Source organism: Lepidochelys kempii, chromosome 7, assembly GCF_965140285.1.
Source record: "Lepidochelys kempii isolate rLepKem1 chromosome 7, rLepKem1.hap1, whole genome shotgun sequence".
NCBI classification, from domain to species: Eukaryota; Metazoa; Chordata; order Testudines; family Cheloniidae; genus Lepidochelys; species Lepidochelys kempii.
This window is the reverse complement of record NC_136386.1, coordinates 45985846-46001585: the sequence shown is the minus strand read 5'-3', so window position 1 is coordinate 46001585 and position 15740 is coordinate 45985846. Positions and strand designations below refer to the sequence as shown.

General features: G+C 43.6%; 1 protein-coding gene across 5 annotated transcripts in view; it reads left to right on the top strand.

Annotated features, from left to right (window-relative positions):
- DCAF1 (DDB1 and CUL4 associated factor 1) overlaps positions 1-14888 on the top strand; it is a 106834-nt gene extending 91946 nt beyond the window's left edge. For 4 of the 5 annotated variants that reach the window (XM_073352499.1, XM_078853733.1, XM_073352498.1 and 1 more), the window contains 2 exons: positions 7113-7368; positions 13960-14888. In XM_073352499.1, coding sequence (XP_073208600.1) covers positions 7113-7368; positions 13960-14018 — 315 coding nt within the window. In that variant the 3' untranslated portion in view covers positions 14019-14888. Of the gene's footprint in view, positions 1-7112; positions 7369-13959 lie in introns of those variants that run through there. The other variant, XR_012159884.1, reaches the window with a different exon arrangement.
- Positions 14889-15740: the final 852 nt, after the last annotated feature.

The following is a 15740-nucleotide window of genomic DNA, read 5'->3' as shown; positions in this document are numbered from 1 at the left end:
AGATCACCTGTGTCTTTTTACACTTAGGTCACATTTTAAAGGTAGTTCTTTACAACCATAAGGGCTAGAGATTTAATTTTTTTAAATAAAAGGTGAAATTCTGGAGCTGAAGGTGATACCCATCTTGATGAGCTACTCCAGGCCAGCCTGATTGGAGTTGTATTTATGAAGCTTGATGTTGTACTAACATGGGCCAATAAGGGTGTTAAATCATATGGAATCCTATTATTATTATACTTGACTGTAAAGTGAAGTGCACCTTCCATGGGTGTTGGTGGTATGGGATGCTGGACTTCAGGATGGAGGGAATTTCTGTGAGCAAAATTCATGATGCCTTCAGTTTTGTTCCACTCTTGTATCAGCTTGATTACAAACGCTGATCTGCCCTTGCTAAAGGAGAGCTTTGTTAGGAAGCTGGTACTACCGTTGCCACCTAAGTTTATATGCAGAATTCACCAATTTAGTTTTAAGATGTGATTAATTTTAAAACATTTTAGTTAAACTGATACAAACTCCTGTGTGGACACTCTTATTTCAGTTGAGCTTTAGTCAGTTAGGAACAGGTTAAACTAACTTGAAATAAGTGTCATAGAATCATAGGACTGGAAGGGCCTTGAGAGGTCATCTAGTCCAGTCCCCTGCACTCGTGGCAGGACTAAGTATTACCTAGATCATCCCTGACAGGTGTTTGTCTAACCTGCTCTTAAAAATCTCCAATGATGGATATTCAACAACCTCCCCAGGCAATTTATTCCAGTTCTTAACCATCCTGACAGTTAGGAAGTTTTTCCTAATGTCCAATCTAAACCCCTTGTTTCAATTTAAAGCTATTGCTTGTTGTCCTATCCTCAGAGGTTAAGAACAACAATTTTTCTCCCTCTTCCTTGTAACAACCTTTTACATACTTGAAAACTGTTATCATGTCCCCTCTCAGTCTTCTCTTTTCCAGACTAAATAAACCCAATGTTTTCAATCTTCCCTCATAGGTCATGTTTTCTAGACCTTTAATCATTTTTGTCGCTCTTCTCTGGACTCTCTCCAATTTGTCCACATCCTTCCTGAAATGTGATGCCCAGAACTGGACACAATACTCCAGCTGAGGCCTAGCACGGAGTAGAGCAGAAGAATTACTTCTCATGTCTTGCTTACAACACTCCCTGTGTCCACACAGGGGTTTGCACCACTTTCACTAAAACCGTTCAAATCTGTGTGTAGATGCTATTTTTGGTAACGTTGGGCAGGGTCTCTTTTTTTACAATGCCCTTTAATTATTATTTCAGCTTATTTTCTGTTCACCTTATAACACAGTTAAGGCTAGCAGTATATGCTACAAATCTCCTGCAGGGGCTTTTGTTGAAGCCAGGTAAAGTCAGCACTTTGCTCTCAAATGTCAGTAGAAAAGGGGGCAGGCATTTTATGCATGAATCACAAGGGCCATAGGTTAGCGTGGTTCTGTGCATATTTTTATCAGGAAGAGCTGATTCCCTATTTCTTTGTGTATTTCAGTGGATTTCCCATGGTAGCCTATGCATGTTAACATATTTATACCACAGGGATGCTGAGGATAAATGTTGGTACAGTGCTATGAAGGTGACATTCAGTAAAAGTGTTCAGCATTCATAAACAGAACCTCTTTCTGTTTTAACTTACTACAGCATTTTTAAGGGAAGCAGCATTGTCTAGCGGCCTGGTGATTGTGACTCCTGGTGTATTCTTATCTCTGTCACTAATGTGGTGTTTTTATTTAGATTTATAGAGCAAAAAGAGGCATCTATGACCTTTTGACAAGTCATTTGAAATAGGATTTTCAAAACCATGTACGTGACTTAGGAGCATAAGTCCCATTGAAAGTCGATGGCATTTGGGCACCTAAGTTACTTAGATGCTGGTAGAGGTCCCAACCTTAGTGCCCGATTATCAAAGTTAAGCACCTAAATCCCCATTTTAGGCATCTGTGTGGTGACCTAGCTGCCTAAACCAGCATGTAACTACCTAAAATGGGTAATTGTAAGGTGCTTAATTCATATTTGAAAATTGGACAACATGCTGATTTGCCCATCCGGTTTCTTCAGAGTGTTGAATTTCTCCTTCCTCAGATGCAGACCCGGTTATACCACAGACACACAGGTTTTGTTAATTTATTTCCAGTGGAGACAGGTGTGCATTTTGATTCTTCTAGATCTGTTTGCTATCTCCATTGACCATGAGGGTTGGCTAGCTAAATTGAGGACGTTGGCAGGGTTAGATTCTGGCTTTGCTGGTTCTTCTCAGATCCCAGAGGGTAATTTGCTCTTCTGCCCAGAACACCCTCTCTTGCAGAGTTGCACAGAGTTCTGTTCTGTCTGTCACTCCCATCCAGTGTATATGGTGGTCATTGGGAAGATTGTCACATGGTTGGGGTTGGGGGTTTTAATCTGCGTATGGATGACAAAACTTTGTCTTTTCTCTGAGACATGGATGGTCTCACCTGATGAAGATAAGGGCCTGCATTAGAATCAGCTGGTATGAACTCAGACCAAGTAATGGTCCGATAGAGCAGGGGTTCTCAAATTTCATTGCACTGCGCCCCTCTTCTGACACCAAAAATTACTACAGGACCCCAGGACGGGGGACCGAAGCCTGAGACTGCCCAAGCCCCGCTGCCCCAGGTGGCGGGGCCAAAGCCCAAGCCCCACCACCCTGGGCAGGGAGCCAAAGCTGAAGCCCAAGGGCTTCAGCCCCAAGCAGGGGGCCTATAAACTGAACCCTGCCACCCAGGGCCGAAACCCTTGTCCCCGGTTATTTTGGCTAGAAAATTGCAGCCATTTTTACTCTTACTTGTGCAGACTGTGCCACAGTTAGCTAGGCCTTTCACTTATGGATTAGATTACTACATTGTCCTGTACAAAGAGTTAGGCTTAAAGACTGCTCAGATATCAACGCAGAATACAGCTGCCTGTTTAGGGGGTACCATGTTGCATATGTTCTTCCAAGTTGTACTGGCTTCCAGTTTGCTTGTGTGTGCAATTCAGAGTGCTGCTTTTGGATCTTTAAGGCATAGATTTTAATGAGTATTTAGGCATTGCTGCACTCAGTGTTGCAATGCCTAAATCTCATTTTCAAAAAGGATTTAGGCACTTAGGAGCCAAAATCCCATTGGCTGTCAATGTGATTTAGGCTCTTAACTGCCTAAATTCCTTTTGAAAATGAGATTTAAGCTCTTAAATCAGTTAGATGTTTCATCACTGAGCGCAGCAACCCCTGAATACTTTTAACAATCCGGGCCTAAAGCTTTGTATGGTTTGGTTCTGTTACTTGAGGCGCTCCCCTTTGTCAGATTAGATAGGGCACTTTCACTTGGTCCACCTAGACCAGAGATTTTCCAACTGTTCCACCCTTTGCAGCACTCCTTCCATGAATTACCTCCCTTCTCAGCACCCTAGCCCCCTATGGCTTGGGTCTCAAAATGTTTCCTTCTGTGGCCCACCGGCAAGGGTAGATCACAGTTCGAGAATATCTACTTTCAGATAGACAAGGTACGGGAGGTAATATATTTTATTGGACCAGCTTTTGTTGGTGAGAGACAACCTTTCGAGCTTACATGGAGCTCTTCTTCTCTGTGTAAGCTCAAAAGCTTCTCTCCCTCACAAACAGAATTTGGTCCAATAAAAGATATTACCTCACTCACCTTGTCTCTCTAATATCCTGGGACCAACGTGGTTATAACAATACTGCATATGCTTTCAGATAGTTATTTAGTATCTTCTGGCTGCCCTAAAAAACTTGTACATCTAGGGACTGGATGCAAGGTGTTCTCCAGGCAGGCCTCTTGGCTCTGGGGCTTGTTCCTCTATTATTCCATCACAACCAGAATTTGTTGACTTTTGTGGGACAGTGTAAGGCTCATTGCTTTCATCAGACTGTAGCCTGAATGGGAGACTTGAAAAATGAGTCTGCCTTACTGGGGTTGGGGAGATATCTGTGTAGCTGAATCAGTATTGTTGTGGTGTGTTAAAATCAGGGTGGACTGATTTAAATCAAAGATTTTAATAATGATTTAAACTGGCAAGCAAGAAACCTTGATTTAAATAATTGATTTTTTAATCTTATTTTGCACTGGTACTTTTTAGTTACTTTCTTTAAAAGTTCATGCTCGATAGTTGATATAAACATTAAAATCTGTTGGTTTGCAACTAAATGTAGCCTTCCATTAAATTTGGTGGTTCTTTTTGCTAACCACTAGGATAAACTATATCTATACCCATTGAAGCAATTCTGTTACTCAGTGTACTCTTAATTTTTACCTTTTTTATTGTTAGAAAAGGTTGGGTGACTCATTTCTTGTTTACTAGATGATTTTGTTTACTTATGTTTTGTGTCCAGCTGCATTTGGATGGAAATTGGAATTCAATTAAAAATGCACAAAACCAACGTTTTAAAATTGTTTTTTAGTTAAATAAAACAACCTTAAATATATTGGATACATAAGAAGAAACTAAGTTTATTAAAGCATATTTTGCATTTAAAGCTGATTTATTAAACAATGGAAGTATATACTGTAGTTATTGAATTGACTGATGGTTTCTCGTCACCGTGGGCCACATATTCAAAAGTATTTTGGTGCCTAAAAGTGCAGATAGATTTCTAGTGAGAGTTTCAAAAATGCTTAAACAGTTTAGGTACCTAACTCCTATTGAAAACAATTGGAACTGAAATAGTAGGAGTTAGGTGCTTTAAAACTAGGCGCCTGTCTGCATCTAGGTGCCTAAATACCTTTGAAAATCCAGTCTCTTGGTTTTAGAATTAGTAGAGCTCATCTTCTGCTACTTGATTTTTATTCATAGATTTGAAGAGTAAAACAAGCTTTCCTGCTTTTTCAGCTCCCACTTGGTGTCTCAACTTTGAACTAGCTCAAATGAATTAAAAAAAAAAAAATCTGTCCACCTGCCAGCTAAACTGAAACCAAAAGTAATTAAGGTTAATTCTGCACAGCACACTGAAAATACTTTTGGAAAAATGTTAATATTAGCATTCACTCAGTTGTAAAGGCTCACAATAATATAGTACATGACATTCTGACATATTTATAAAACTCAAGTTGACCTAAAAATTAGATTTCACCCCCGATTCTATACATACTTATTGAAGCTGCATCTTTTAACTCATTGAAATTGGAGGAGGGCTTATTGATGTAGCATATTGGTTTTTTATTTATTTAAATTATTTTAACAGTTTATAGTAAATTTAGGCCTTTACCTAGATTGTAATTTTGAACTTAAACAGGTTGATTTTGAAAAAGAAAAATGTATTTAATTTAAATAAAAACTGATTTTAAAAAATCCAGTTTTCTTCATTATTAATATATATTTTTATCCACTCCATTTTAAATTATGTAAATACTTCCAGTGAGTGAGAGACATACGTCGGAGGCCTTTCATGAATCTAAAAATAATAGAGTTCACTGGATGGATAAAATATCAGGGCTTGCTGCTATTCCTAAATTTCCAGCTGTGGACAGTGAGCTCAGTAACCCTTCATGCTGTGGATGCACATGCTTTTGGAGAGCATTTACCTACTGCTTTTAGTTGTAATACCCTTTGTATGTATGTGTATTAGACAGACTTAAAAAAGTGTGGTGTGGGGGCGCAAAGGAGATGGGGCTTCTCTTCCCTTAGCACAGGGGTGGCCAACCTGAGCCTGAGAAGGAGCCAGAATTTACCAATGTACATTGCCAAACAGCCACCGTAATATGTCAGCAGCCCCCCATAGGCCTCTCCCCCCGATCTCAGCAGCCCTCCATAGGACCCCCCGCAGCCCCGCCGATCAGTGCCTCCTGCTCCCTTCCCGAACCTCCCGATAAACTGTTTCGTGGCATGCAGGAGGTTCAGAGGGGGAGGAGCGAGGGCATGGCAGGCTCAGGGGAGGGGGCGGGAAGGGGTGGAGTGGGGGCAGGACCTGTGGCAGAGCCAGGGGTTGAACACTGAGCACCCCCCAGCACATTGGAAAGTTGGCGCCTATAGCTCCAGCCCTGGAGTCGGTGCCTATACCAGGAGCCACATATTAACTTCCGAAGAGCTGCATGTGGCTCCAGAGCCACAGGTTGGCCATCTCTGCCTTAGCGTAACTCTGAAAATGAAACAGTCCCAAATCCATCAATGCCACAAGAAGAGGCAGGGTTGAATATCTCAGTCTCTGATGGGTTTGTCAAATATTCCCCAACTGCTTTATAATCTTGCATGGTGTGTCTCATATACCCTCTCGGAATCCAGGGGTCAGCAAGGTACTTTTCCTACCATGCGAAAATATTCCATCGGAGAAGAGGTGTGTGGGTGGGTGTGATACAGATGCAAGAATGTTAAAAGGGGACTGAAGTTCAGAGACTTGTTGGTGCAGCTGGTATCCTCTCAGTTGTGTGGAAGGACCACTGAGCGCTACCATCCTCCTCATCCCACTCATAAAACCATGCTTATACCAGAAATGGCTTTCAGGCTGGAAAGGGTTTAATTGATGGAATAAGAAATTCAATCACTACAAATAAACAAAAATTCCCATGGATTGTTTTCTCCTCTTTAAGCTGTTCATTCAGCACACTGGTAGAACGGAGACCCTGATTCACAGTGTAAATTTCAGTAGTGAGGTTGTTGAGCCACTTTAAAGGCATTTATAATCTGAGGATTGAGTGGCTCGTGGTTTGGTAATGGGATAATAGAGATTTTCACAGGACCCCAAATCTCATCCTGATCAGCAGTGACCAATACCAGTTACTCTGACTGAATTAATGGTCTCAGTCCAGTTGTCAAGAAACAGCTGTCTGTATAAGACTGGCATGAGGCCAGGAATTGTATAGAGCTGGGACTGAACTCATGTCCCTCTGCAGATCCGTGTGAGACATGTTGGCAAGTAATATTGTGGGGTGGAGGCTTGTGATGCTACCACCTTGTATTATACCTGTTTTATGGGTAAAAAGGACTTTTCCAGGGCTGTCAATCTAGCATCTATCATGTGATTTAAGGGTGAAGAGGGTAGAGTTTACAAATAATATTGGGTGACCTTTAGTTTGGGGAGATATACATTTCCCTCATTCCCTGATATACTTTTACATGTCCTAATGGGCTCTTTTGCTGTTGCTGCAGGAGGAGGAAGAACAAGAGGAAGAGGATGATGATGAAGATGATGATGATACAGATGACCTTGATGAACTAGACACTGACCAGTTGCTGGAGGCCGAGCTGGAGGAGGATGAGAACAATGAGAATGCTGGTGAGGATGGAGACAATGATTTCTCTCCCTCTGATGATGAGGAGCTTGCCAACTTGCTGGAAGAGGGGGATGAAGGTGAAGATGAGGATTCTGATGCAGACGAGGAAGTTGAGCTGATCCTTGGTGATAGTAAGTATACTTCTATCCTGATGGTCACAGGTGGTACCATCCTCACAAATATGAAAGAGATAAATTTTCCCTCTGGAAAAATTGATTTCTCTCCTCCCCTCCCTGGATGAAAGGCACACTCAATCAGCTTTAGGCCTCCCAAAGTGCACCACTGGTAAATACCCACCATGGTCTGACGGAACCACCTTTGTTAGGTCTAGGAAGGAAACTGTTTCCATCTTTATTCCCAGATACACTTGAGAGAATTTAAAAGCAGGTTTTGCAACTCCTTGCGAAGGATTGTTATATGTATGCTCACAAATCCTGCTCTCCAGAGGGACCCAGACTCTTCTCTCCTCTCCTCTGCTTTGTTTATACCCTCATAGAAATGGGAAGCCATTTTCTTCCTTGCTGGTTTGAGCCTCTTCCATTTGGCTGATGTACTTTCACCTTCTGCAGTTACTTGGAGAATAACCCAGCATGGCGTTTCTGAGCTTGCTTCTTCACTGTCCCTGACCGTTCCAGTGCTAACCTAGCTCTGTGCATAAGGTTGAAGTTGTTCTCCCTCCTGGTTTGGAGAAACAGAGACTTCATTTAAAAGAAAAATAAATAAATAACAGTTTTGGAGTTTGTCTAGCACTTCAATTTTGAAAACATTTAATAAATCAAGAGAGGATGACCTTGCGGTTAAGATGGCACTGGATTGAGACTCAGGAGATCTGAGTTTTGTTGCCGTCTCTTCCATAGATTTCCTGTGTGATCTTAAGTATTCACTCAGTGTCTCTGTGCTGCAGTTTCCCATCTGTCAAATGGAGGTAGTAGCACTGCCCTACCTTACATGAGCGTTGAAGATAAATGATGTTTGAGGTGCTAAAGTATTGCAGTGATGGGGCTGGATGGGAACCGAGACGGAAACCTGACCTCTTTGGTGGCAGGTTGGAAGGCTTCGAGTGGCAATTCTCAGTTTCTGAGCTGGTGTTTCCTTCCACACTAAGTTCAGAGTCTCTCACTGGCAGACTCATCCATGTTCTTCTTCTGTTTCATTGTAGTGCAGCCCTGCTCCTCTGTGATCAGACTCATGAATTTGGGGATAATGCCCCCTCAGGTCTCCAGAGATTTTCTTATATGTATGTCAGTCAGTTCGCAGTTCTCTTGAAGGTGGTAGGTATTTTGTCCAAACAGGACATTTGTATAGGTCTAATTAAAAATGGATTGCACTTTAACACATACTTAGCGGTATTATTTTGTGAGAGTGGGGTTGACCTATGACAGGGTTCTAAACTGAAACTAAAGAAAACCTCCGTTTAGGAGTCACCAGTGCCAGGAAGAGAAGTCACTAAAACTCGGTCCTGCAGGGCCTTTTCACCACTTTCTGGCCCTTCTGCCAGAGGGGGAGACTGACATTCTGTGCTGCATCTGCCTCACCCCACTTACTTTACTGTTAGAGGAAAGACAAAGTCCTGTGGGGCTGCCTCTGGCCTGTCCACTAACTTCCTGTTTCCTCTGATGGGGCTACAGGGCTGCTGTGAGCACTCAGCAGCTGTGCGGGGAACACCCAGTAGGAATGGTAAGGAAGCCACAAGAACCTGACATCTCTGCACTTTGGTTTGTAAGCACCCAAGGGGAATGAGTATTGAGGAAGGAGTTGAGGACAGGTAGGTAGCAGACACTGGTGGGAAGGAGAGGGGAGGTTACACAGAAATGGGTGAAAATTTGTGCACTTTGAAAAGGAGCTTATTTGAACTTGACTGTCTTTAAAAACCTCTGCATTTGCAAGTAAATTGGCTCTTAGTTCCAATAAATAGCTGTAGTGTATACATGTGGCATTTACATCAATCTGTGATTGAGTCTCAGTAGAAGGGGAGGCGGCTGCAGCAGAGAATAAGTGATCATCTGACATCCAGGCAATGTGAGTACATCTTTCCTGCTCAGGACTTTGAATACTGGGGTCACTGAGATCCCTAGGTGGCTCCAAAATCTCAAATGGGCGCCAAGCATTTAGACTTGATGCCTAAAGTATTAGAAACTACTCAGTCTAGCGCACTGAGAAGCACACAGAAAATTCCAAGTTTACATGGGAAAGAGAAAGCAGAGGCTTCTATTAGAGAGGCCAGCAGGTAACAGATCTGACACTTAGGGGCAGTAGTTAAAAGTAATCATCCAACTCTTGATTCTCAAGGGAATTAGAGACACCTCACCACTCATTCCTGAGCAGCCTCCGGTTTATAGAAGGGGAAGGGCGTAAATGTAGAGAGGTGAGGGGTGGGGCGTTACTAATATGGCAATTGGGCATGTGATATCAAGTTTATTCTGGGTTATTATTATTCAGATCTAGATTTGGACTGGTGGTTTGAGGTTGTCAACCCTTCAGTGAAATTGCAGCCTGTGAACGCTGGTGGGGGGGGTTTGTGAGACCCCTTTCCAATGGGCACACTGAGGGGAAACAGGCTGGCACTCACCTATGCTCCACCAGAGCACTATCCATGACTGGTTCCCCCCACCCCATCGCATGTCCCCTCCCAGCTATCCCCCACCCCATCTCCTTGTTACCCACTTCATTTCTTGGTGTTGTAGAAAATAGGGAGGAGGTAGAAAGGAAGCAGAAGAAATGCGGGTCCAGGAGTTGCTGATCCCTTTCCTGTGTATGTGGTGGCCTGGGCCATGGGGAGGGAGCTAGAGCCACAGCCTGGCGAGGAGGAGCTGCCGGAGCAGTTGGCTGGCTCTCTTCTTGCTCTGGCTCCCCCTGCTGGCCCATGTGCTTCTGCAAATCATAGAATCATAGAATATCAGGGTTGGAAGGGACCCCAGAAGGTCATCTAGTCCAACCCCCTGCTCAAAGCAGGACCAATCCCCAGTTAAATCATCCCAGCCAGGGCTTTGTCAAGCCTGACCTTAAAAATCTCTAAGGAAGGAGATTCTACCACCTCCCTAGGTAACGCATTCCAGTGTTTCACCACCCTCTTAGTGAAAAAGTTTTTCCTAATATCCAATCTAAACCTCCCCCACTGCAACTTGAGACCATTACTCCTCGTTCTGTCATCTGCTAATACCTGAGTCAGGTGCTTTTTGTGTCTCAATTCAGCATATGCAGTTTTGAATGGTGCCTCACTAGCCATGCCAGCTAAAGTTGGGGTAGGATGGAAACAGGTTTGGGAGTAGGGGGCATTCTGGCTCTGTACATACATAGCTATTATGGACATAGTGCTCCTAAGGACAGTTTTGCAGAGATACAGCACTATGGGGTGTTCTTGTTCAGAAGCTAGCCAAAGCGGTTTGTGAGGTAATTCCTTTAGACTTCTTCCCACTGCCATCAGTCACAAGGCCTACATGAGTCACCAAGCAAAAGGGACTTGTCACAGCTCCACCTGGCCCACTGAAGAAGTTCCAGGCCTCGGCCAAAGGGGTCATTTATGAGTAGCAGTAGCACCCCTTGCACTGAGTGCGCTGCCTGCTCAGAAGTTGCTGAGCAGGTGCCCTGTGATTTTGGGCTATTTGAGGCTCTACTTTGAACTTGTATAGCTGCAGCTAGCCCTCCAAAGATGCAGGGGAACTTCACAGCCATCTCAGAGACTATAGCTAGGCATGGAACTTCACAGCCATGCTCTGGTCAGGTTGCACTTGTATGGTTAGCTGGGTCCTGTGACGGCTCCTCTTTTTGGACTCAGCTTTGTCAGGCTAGTGTGGTCCAGGTCCAGCATGCATCTTGTACTTACCTAATCATAATCTTCTCCTCTACCTTCCCTGAGGCAGCAGTCACGTTTAACAAGTTCCCAGCCGTGGGGAGACCAGTGAGCCTCAGAGACTCTGATCCTTGTATTCACTGCTTAAGAGTCCAATCTTGAGATACACTATCCAATGTATAACACTTTGCCTCTTCTCCCCTGCCCCCCAGTGGTACAGGCCCTCTGAAGAGCTTCTGACTGGCCATACTGGTATTTCTTGACAACCCTCCCGAAGCTTGGCACAGTTAGTATGCCTGTGTACAGTGTGGGGACGTAATAATTAAAGGAACAATGAAAATGGGGAAGTGAGTGACCCTGGTACTCATGTCATGGGCGGGGAGGAGTTGCCTTTTCAGGAATGACCTGTGAAAACCTTTAAAATGTGCAGATGTTCCTCTCAGCCTCGTGCATCACTTGGGTTGGAGGGGATCTGTTTGAAGCTTGGCCTTTCTGGACCAGCGCAATTTCTGCGCCCACTGGGGTTCTTGCAGAAGCTCGTTTCACTGTCTGAGTCCCTGGGATGTACTTATGAAAACGCTCCTAGAAAATGTGGGGCTGTCTCCCCTTTGTAATGCCCTACAGAAAGCAGCTCAGCAGGAATTCGGATCCAGGACCTAGGGAGAAGCCTCTTGCTAGCAGGCTGAACTCTGGTATCTGCAAGAAAAGTGTCTGATTAAAATGGGCATTTCAGTCCCTCTTGCTGGTGACTGGCAACTCGCAGCAGAGTGACTTGTTTTTGAGTGTTTAGCTGAGTTGTGATCTGCTATTCTAACATCTGGAAGGGTGACTGCCAAGCTAGTATGTGAGTTCTTTACAGGTATGTATTTGCAGATTTAAGGGTTTGTGTTGAGAACAGCCAGCGTTTGAATGGAAGAGCCCTACAGGACCCAGTGAAGCGTTGTGCTCTCCCTTATGGCAGTTATAACAGGTCTGTGTGGTCTCACTTGGGCAGTGTGAGAACAGTTGACAAGATAAGTGCTTGCAAACATCTTGAAAGGTTCTGTGCTGTCTGGCCAGTGGAGTGATAGTGGTTTGTTAAGAAGGACTGAGGCATACATTGGGTTGTTAAGAAGAACACGGCTGAATGCTGATCAGCCAAGAAATTCTTTCCCTATGAGATCAGGATGCCCCTCTCTCATTCAGTTCCCACCTGCTATTAATAAATAACTTATTTGTCTGCCTCTTTTCCTCTCCATGTTTTCTGGACTCTTCAGATCTGTTGTCCCTCCTCCTTCCCCATGTAACCTAGTTGCTATTTTACAGCAGTACTTTGTGGCTCAGTTCCCATTGCATTGCCATAGCTACTGCTCTCCTAGGCTTTACAATAAAGGCTGAGACTTGATTGGCTGGTGGGTCACCGCACACATCTGAAAGGGCAGCCAAGCATTTTGGGCAGGAACCCTCTGGAACTTCAGCTTCCCTTCAGTTCCCCTGACTTTTCAGCCCAGGAGCTGCTGTCCCTTGCCCAGCCCTGCCCCATGGCAGAACATGCAGATGGGTTGACTTGTACTTTCCCTTGAAACTTCTGAGATGTGTGGCAGCTGGTTCTCCTGAAGTGGTCTGAGATCTTGGCCCAGCCTGGCCACAGAAATCAGCAGCACCAGAGAGTTGCTATAAACATTTCCTCTGGATAAATCGGGACCATGGAAATAGCTCCCAGATCATCTTTTTAAGCAAAAGGAAGAGTTGAAAGGAGTCCCACTGCTTGTGAAGTACTCCAGTTGGGCTGGAGGAGACAACACAGCATTGAGTTGTCTGGGCAGTGAGCTTGTTATACAGGATAGTTCAGAATATAAAACGTTTCTTTGACTAAGTTTTGCCAACCCATTTTTCCTACCCATATTAAAGGTACCTACAAAGGGCAAAAACCAGGCTTGTGCCCTGAGCTACTTCCCCCCCCCCCTTTTTTTTTTTTTTAAAAAGGCCTAAAAGGTTTGTCCCTGTTTTTATGAGGCTTTGCTTACACTGGAAGGGTCTCTGGAGAGCTCGTGAAATGTAAGAGGTCATAAGAGACTGGAAGCTGAGGGGAGAAGTGACTTTTGGTTACTCTTTAAAATTGCTTTTAACACCTAGTTAACTGTAGCACTCAACAAATACTTAGGAGAAAGACCGTCTTTGTTAAAGATTCAGTAACCATGTCACTTCAGCTAGGGCCTGAGAACTCATGATATTCATCTCTGCCACTTTCCCTCAGTTGTGCAGCAGGGGAGTATAGACTGGACTTTCCTGTTTAAAGTTAAAGCAAGTGGTGGTCATGGGGGAGGTGGGCCTGTTGGCAAATACTTTCATGTCTTCATTCTGCTTCACAAAGCTAAAAAGGGCAAAAGCCTGTTTTTTAGAAATCCTCTGCAGGTCACCTTTAATGAGTGCTGTGCAGTTAATTCATTGTGAAGTGCTTGTGGGAGATGCTACAAATGATGGTATAAATATAATGAATTATTGACTTTCCTCACTAATGAGGTCCCAGCAGTGCACTGCCTGGAAAGACAACAACTGTTCAATAAGAATGTAGCTTTTGGTGTCCAGTTTGCTACATAATGAACTAGTAACTTCTGCAGAGGCCACCCTTCAAAGTCGGATGTAGTTTCTTGAAATGTGTGGGATGACTGTGTGTTGCAAAACCACATCTGTCCTGTCCCAACAACATGAAGTTACGTCATTTATATGTTCCCAATAAGTTGTGCAAATATCTTACATATGAGTAACCTCTTGGTGGAAAGTTCCAGCTCCTAATGCTAAGGAGTTCATTGGTCTGGGGTCAGTTTGCTTGAGCAGGTGGTGGTCATCTCTGGTAACTGACTGATGCAGAACAGGCTCCATTACTTAGCTGGCCTGACAGCTGCATTTTTTGACATACACCAAACAAATAACCCATGTGTCCCCTTTCCAGCTGACAGCTCAGATAACTCTGACTTGGAAGATGACATAATCTTGTCTCTGAATGAGTGAGGAGTGACAACCACACAGGGTGTTGGCATCAGGAGAAGTTCCCTTCACAGAAGACAAGAGACCAACTCGGAAGCAATTTCTGAGCACCCCTTGGGACATCCAAGGAACTCCAGCCCATCAGTTGTGTTTGTTTGGGTCAGATTGAGGCGCTTGAATAAACAGACCAGGGGCTAGGCCTCTTTCTCTCTGCCTTTTTTTTTTTTTAAGTTTTAATTTTAGGCTGAGATGAGACTCTCCTCTCCACGGAAACGTCTGAAGCTATTTCAGAATATATTTTCTTTGTACAAAGTTCTTTCCTAAAGAACAAAAATAGTTTTATATAAAACCAAAAAAAAAGCAAAAAAAAAAAAAAAAAAAAAAGGCAGGTGTTATAGTAAAAAGAGTCTGAACTTTGTATCAATCTAGTACCTTGTTACCACGGGTCAGGCTTTGGGGGAGAAAAATTGTTTAAAATGAACAAAAGGGGTATTTTTACTCAGAGTACTAAATGAATAAGAGGATCATGGTTTCTAAAATTGCTGAGAAGTGAGAATTTTTTTTTTTAAAACAGGTGTTGCCATCTGCTGCTAGCTTGTGTATGCGTCACCTGCCTTCAGAGAAAAGCCCAAGGGGGTAACTGAACCTCCAGCCTGCTTTAAGCAGAGGTTCTTGCTGTAATAGCAGCCAGAGGGGGAGGCTGACACCCTGATATTCATGGAGACAAGGGGCTCTCGGATTGCAGTGTGGACTCTTCTTCCCCCCCTTGTGATTCAAGGTTTTTTTTAATCTTTTTTTCTCCCTTTCACACCCTCTGTGGAAACTGCAAATTGAAGGTCTTTCTTTAATGTAAAGTGTATTTATTAAAAAAATAAAATACAAGTCCTGTCTCTATGTATGGCTGTGAGCTGTATTCCCCCTCAGACCTGCCCAAATAGTATTTGACAGCACAGTATCTCCCAGGACACACCAAGCAGCCTTCTGTAGGAGAAATGGCTGAGTTGCAACACAAAGAACAAGGTAAATCAGGTGGGAGGAAGGAGCAGTGCAGCAATTACAAAGAACTGTTAACTTAAAAGTTCTGTCACAGAACTGAATGTTTTGTCCTTCACTCACTTAAGGCTGTCCACCAGAGCTATGCCTAGGACATCCCTGACAACTCTTCCAGATTCCTCTTTTTACCAGGTTAGAGCGAAACAAATATTTACTGATTAACAGCATACTTGGTCTTCCTCGAAACAAAACTTTTACTACTATGATTTAAGATATACCTGAACATTTATTACACTGTTATGGGCACTACATAACCCCACTGGACTGTTGCAGAAAACCATTGTGATATTAACACCAGAGAGGAATAGAGATAAGTCAAATGAGGTGTTACTGTTTACAAGATCGCAAGGGCCCCACCTTAAAAATCACCTAGATTAGGTGCCTTTTTGGCTTTAAGTTACACAAAATCCAGGCCCTAACAAAACCCACCACATATAGCCTGGTGCTCAGAAAACATGCCACCACTTGGCTGTGGTTGAAAAAGTCTCTCTTCTGAAAACTTTTACAGCTTTCTTAACTTACCCTGGTGAGTCAGAGCAATGCTCTAGCTGGGTTGCTCTCTTGCCTATTCCTAGAATTCAGAATGGGAAGTTTGCACACAGAGAGTGATGTTTAGTAGAGAGCAGGGAGGCCCAGTGAGTTCCTCTCTCCTCCTTAGCTCGAGAGTCAGGCCTGCGCTACCCTGAGTAGAGT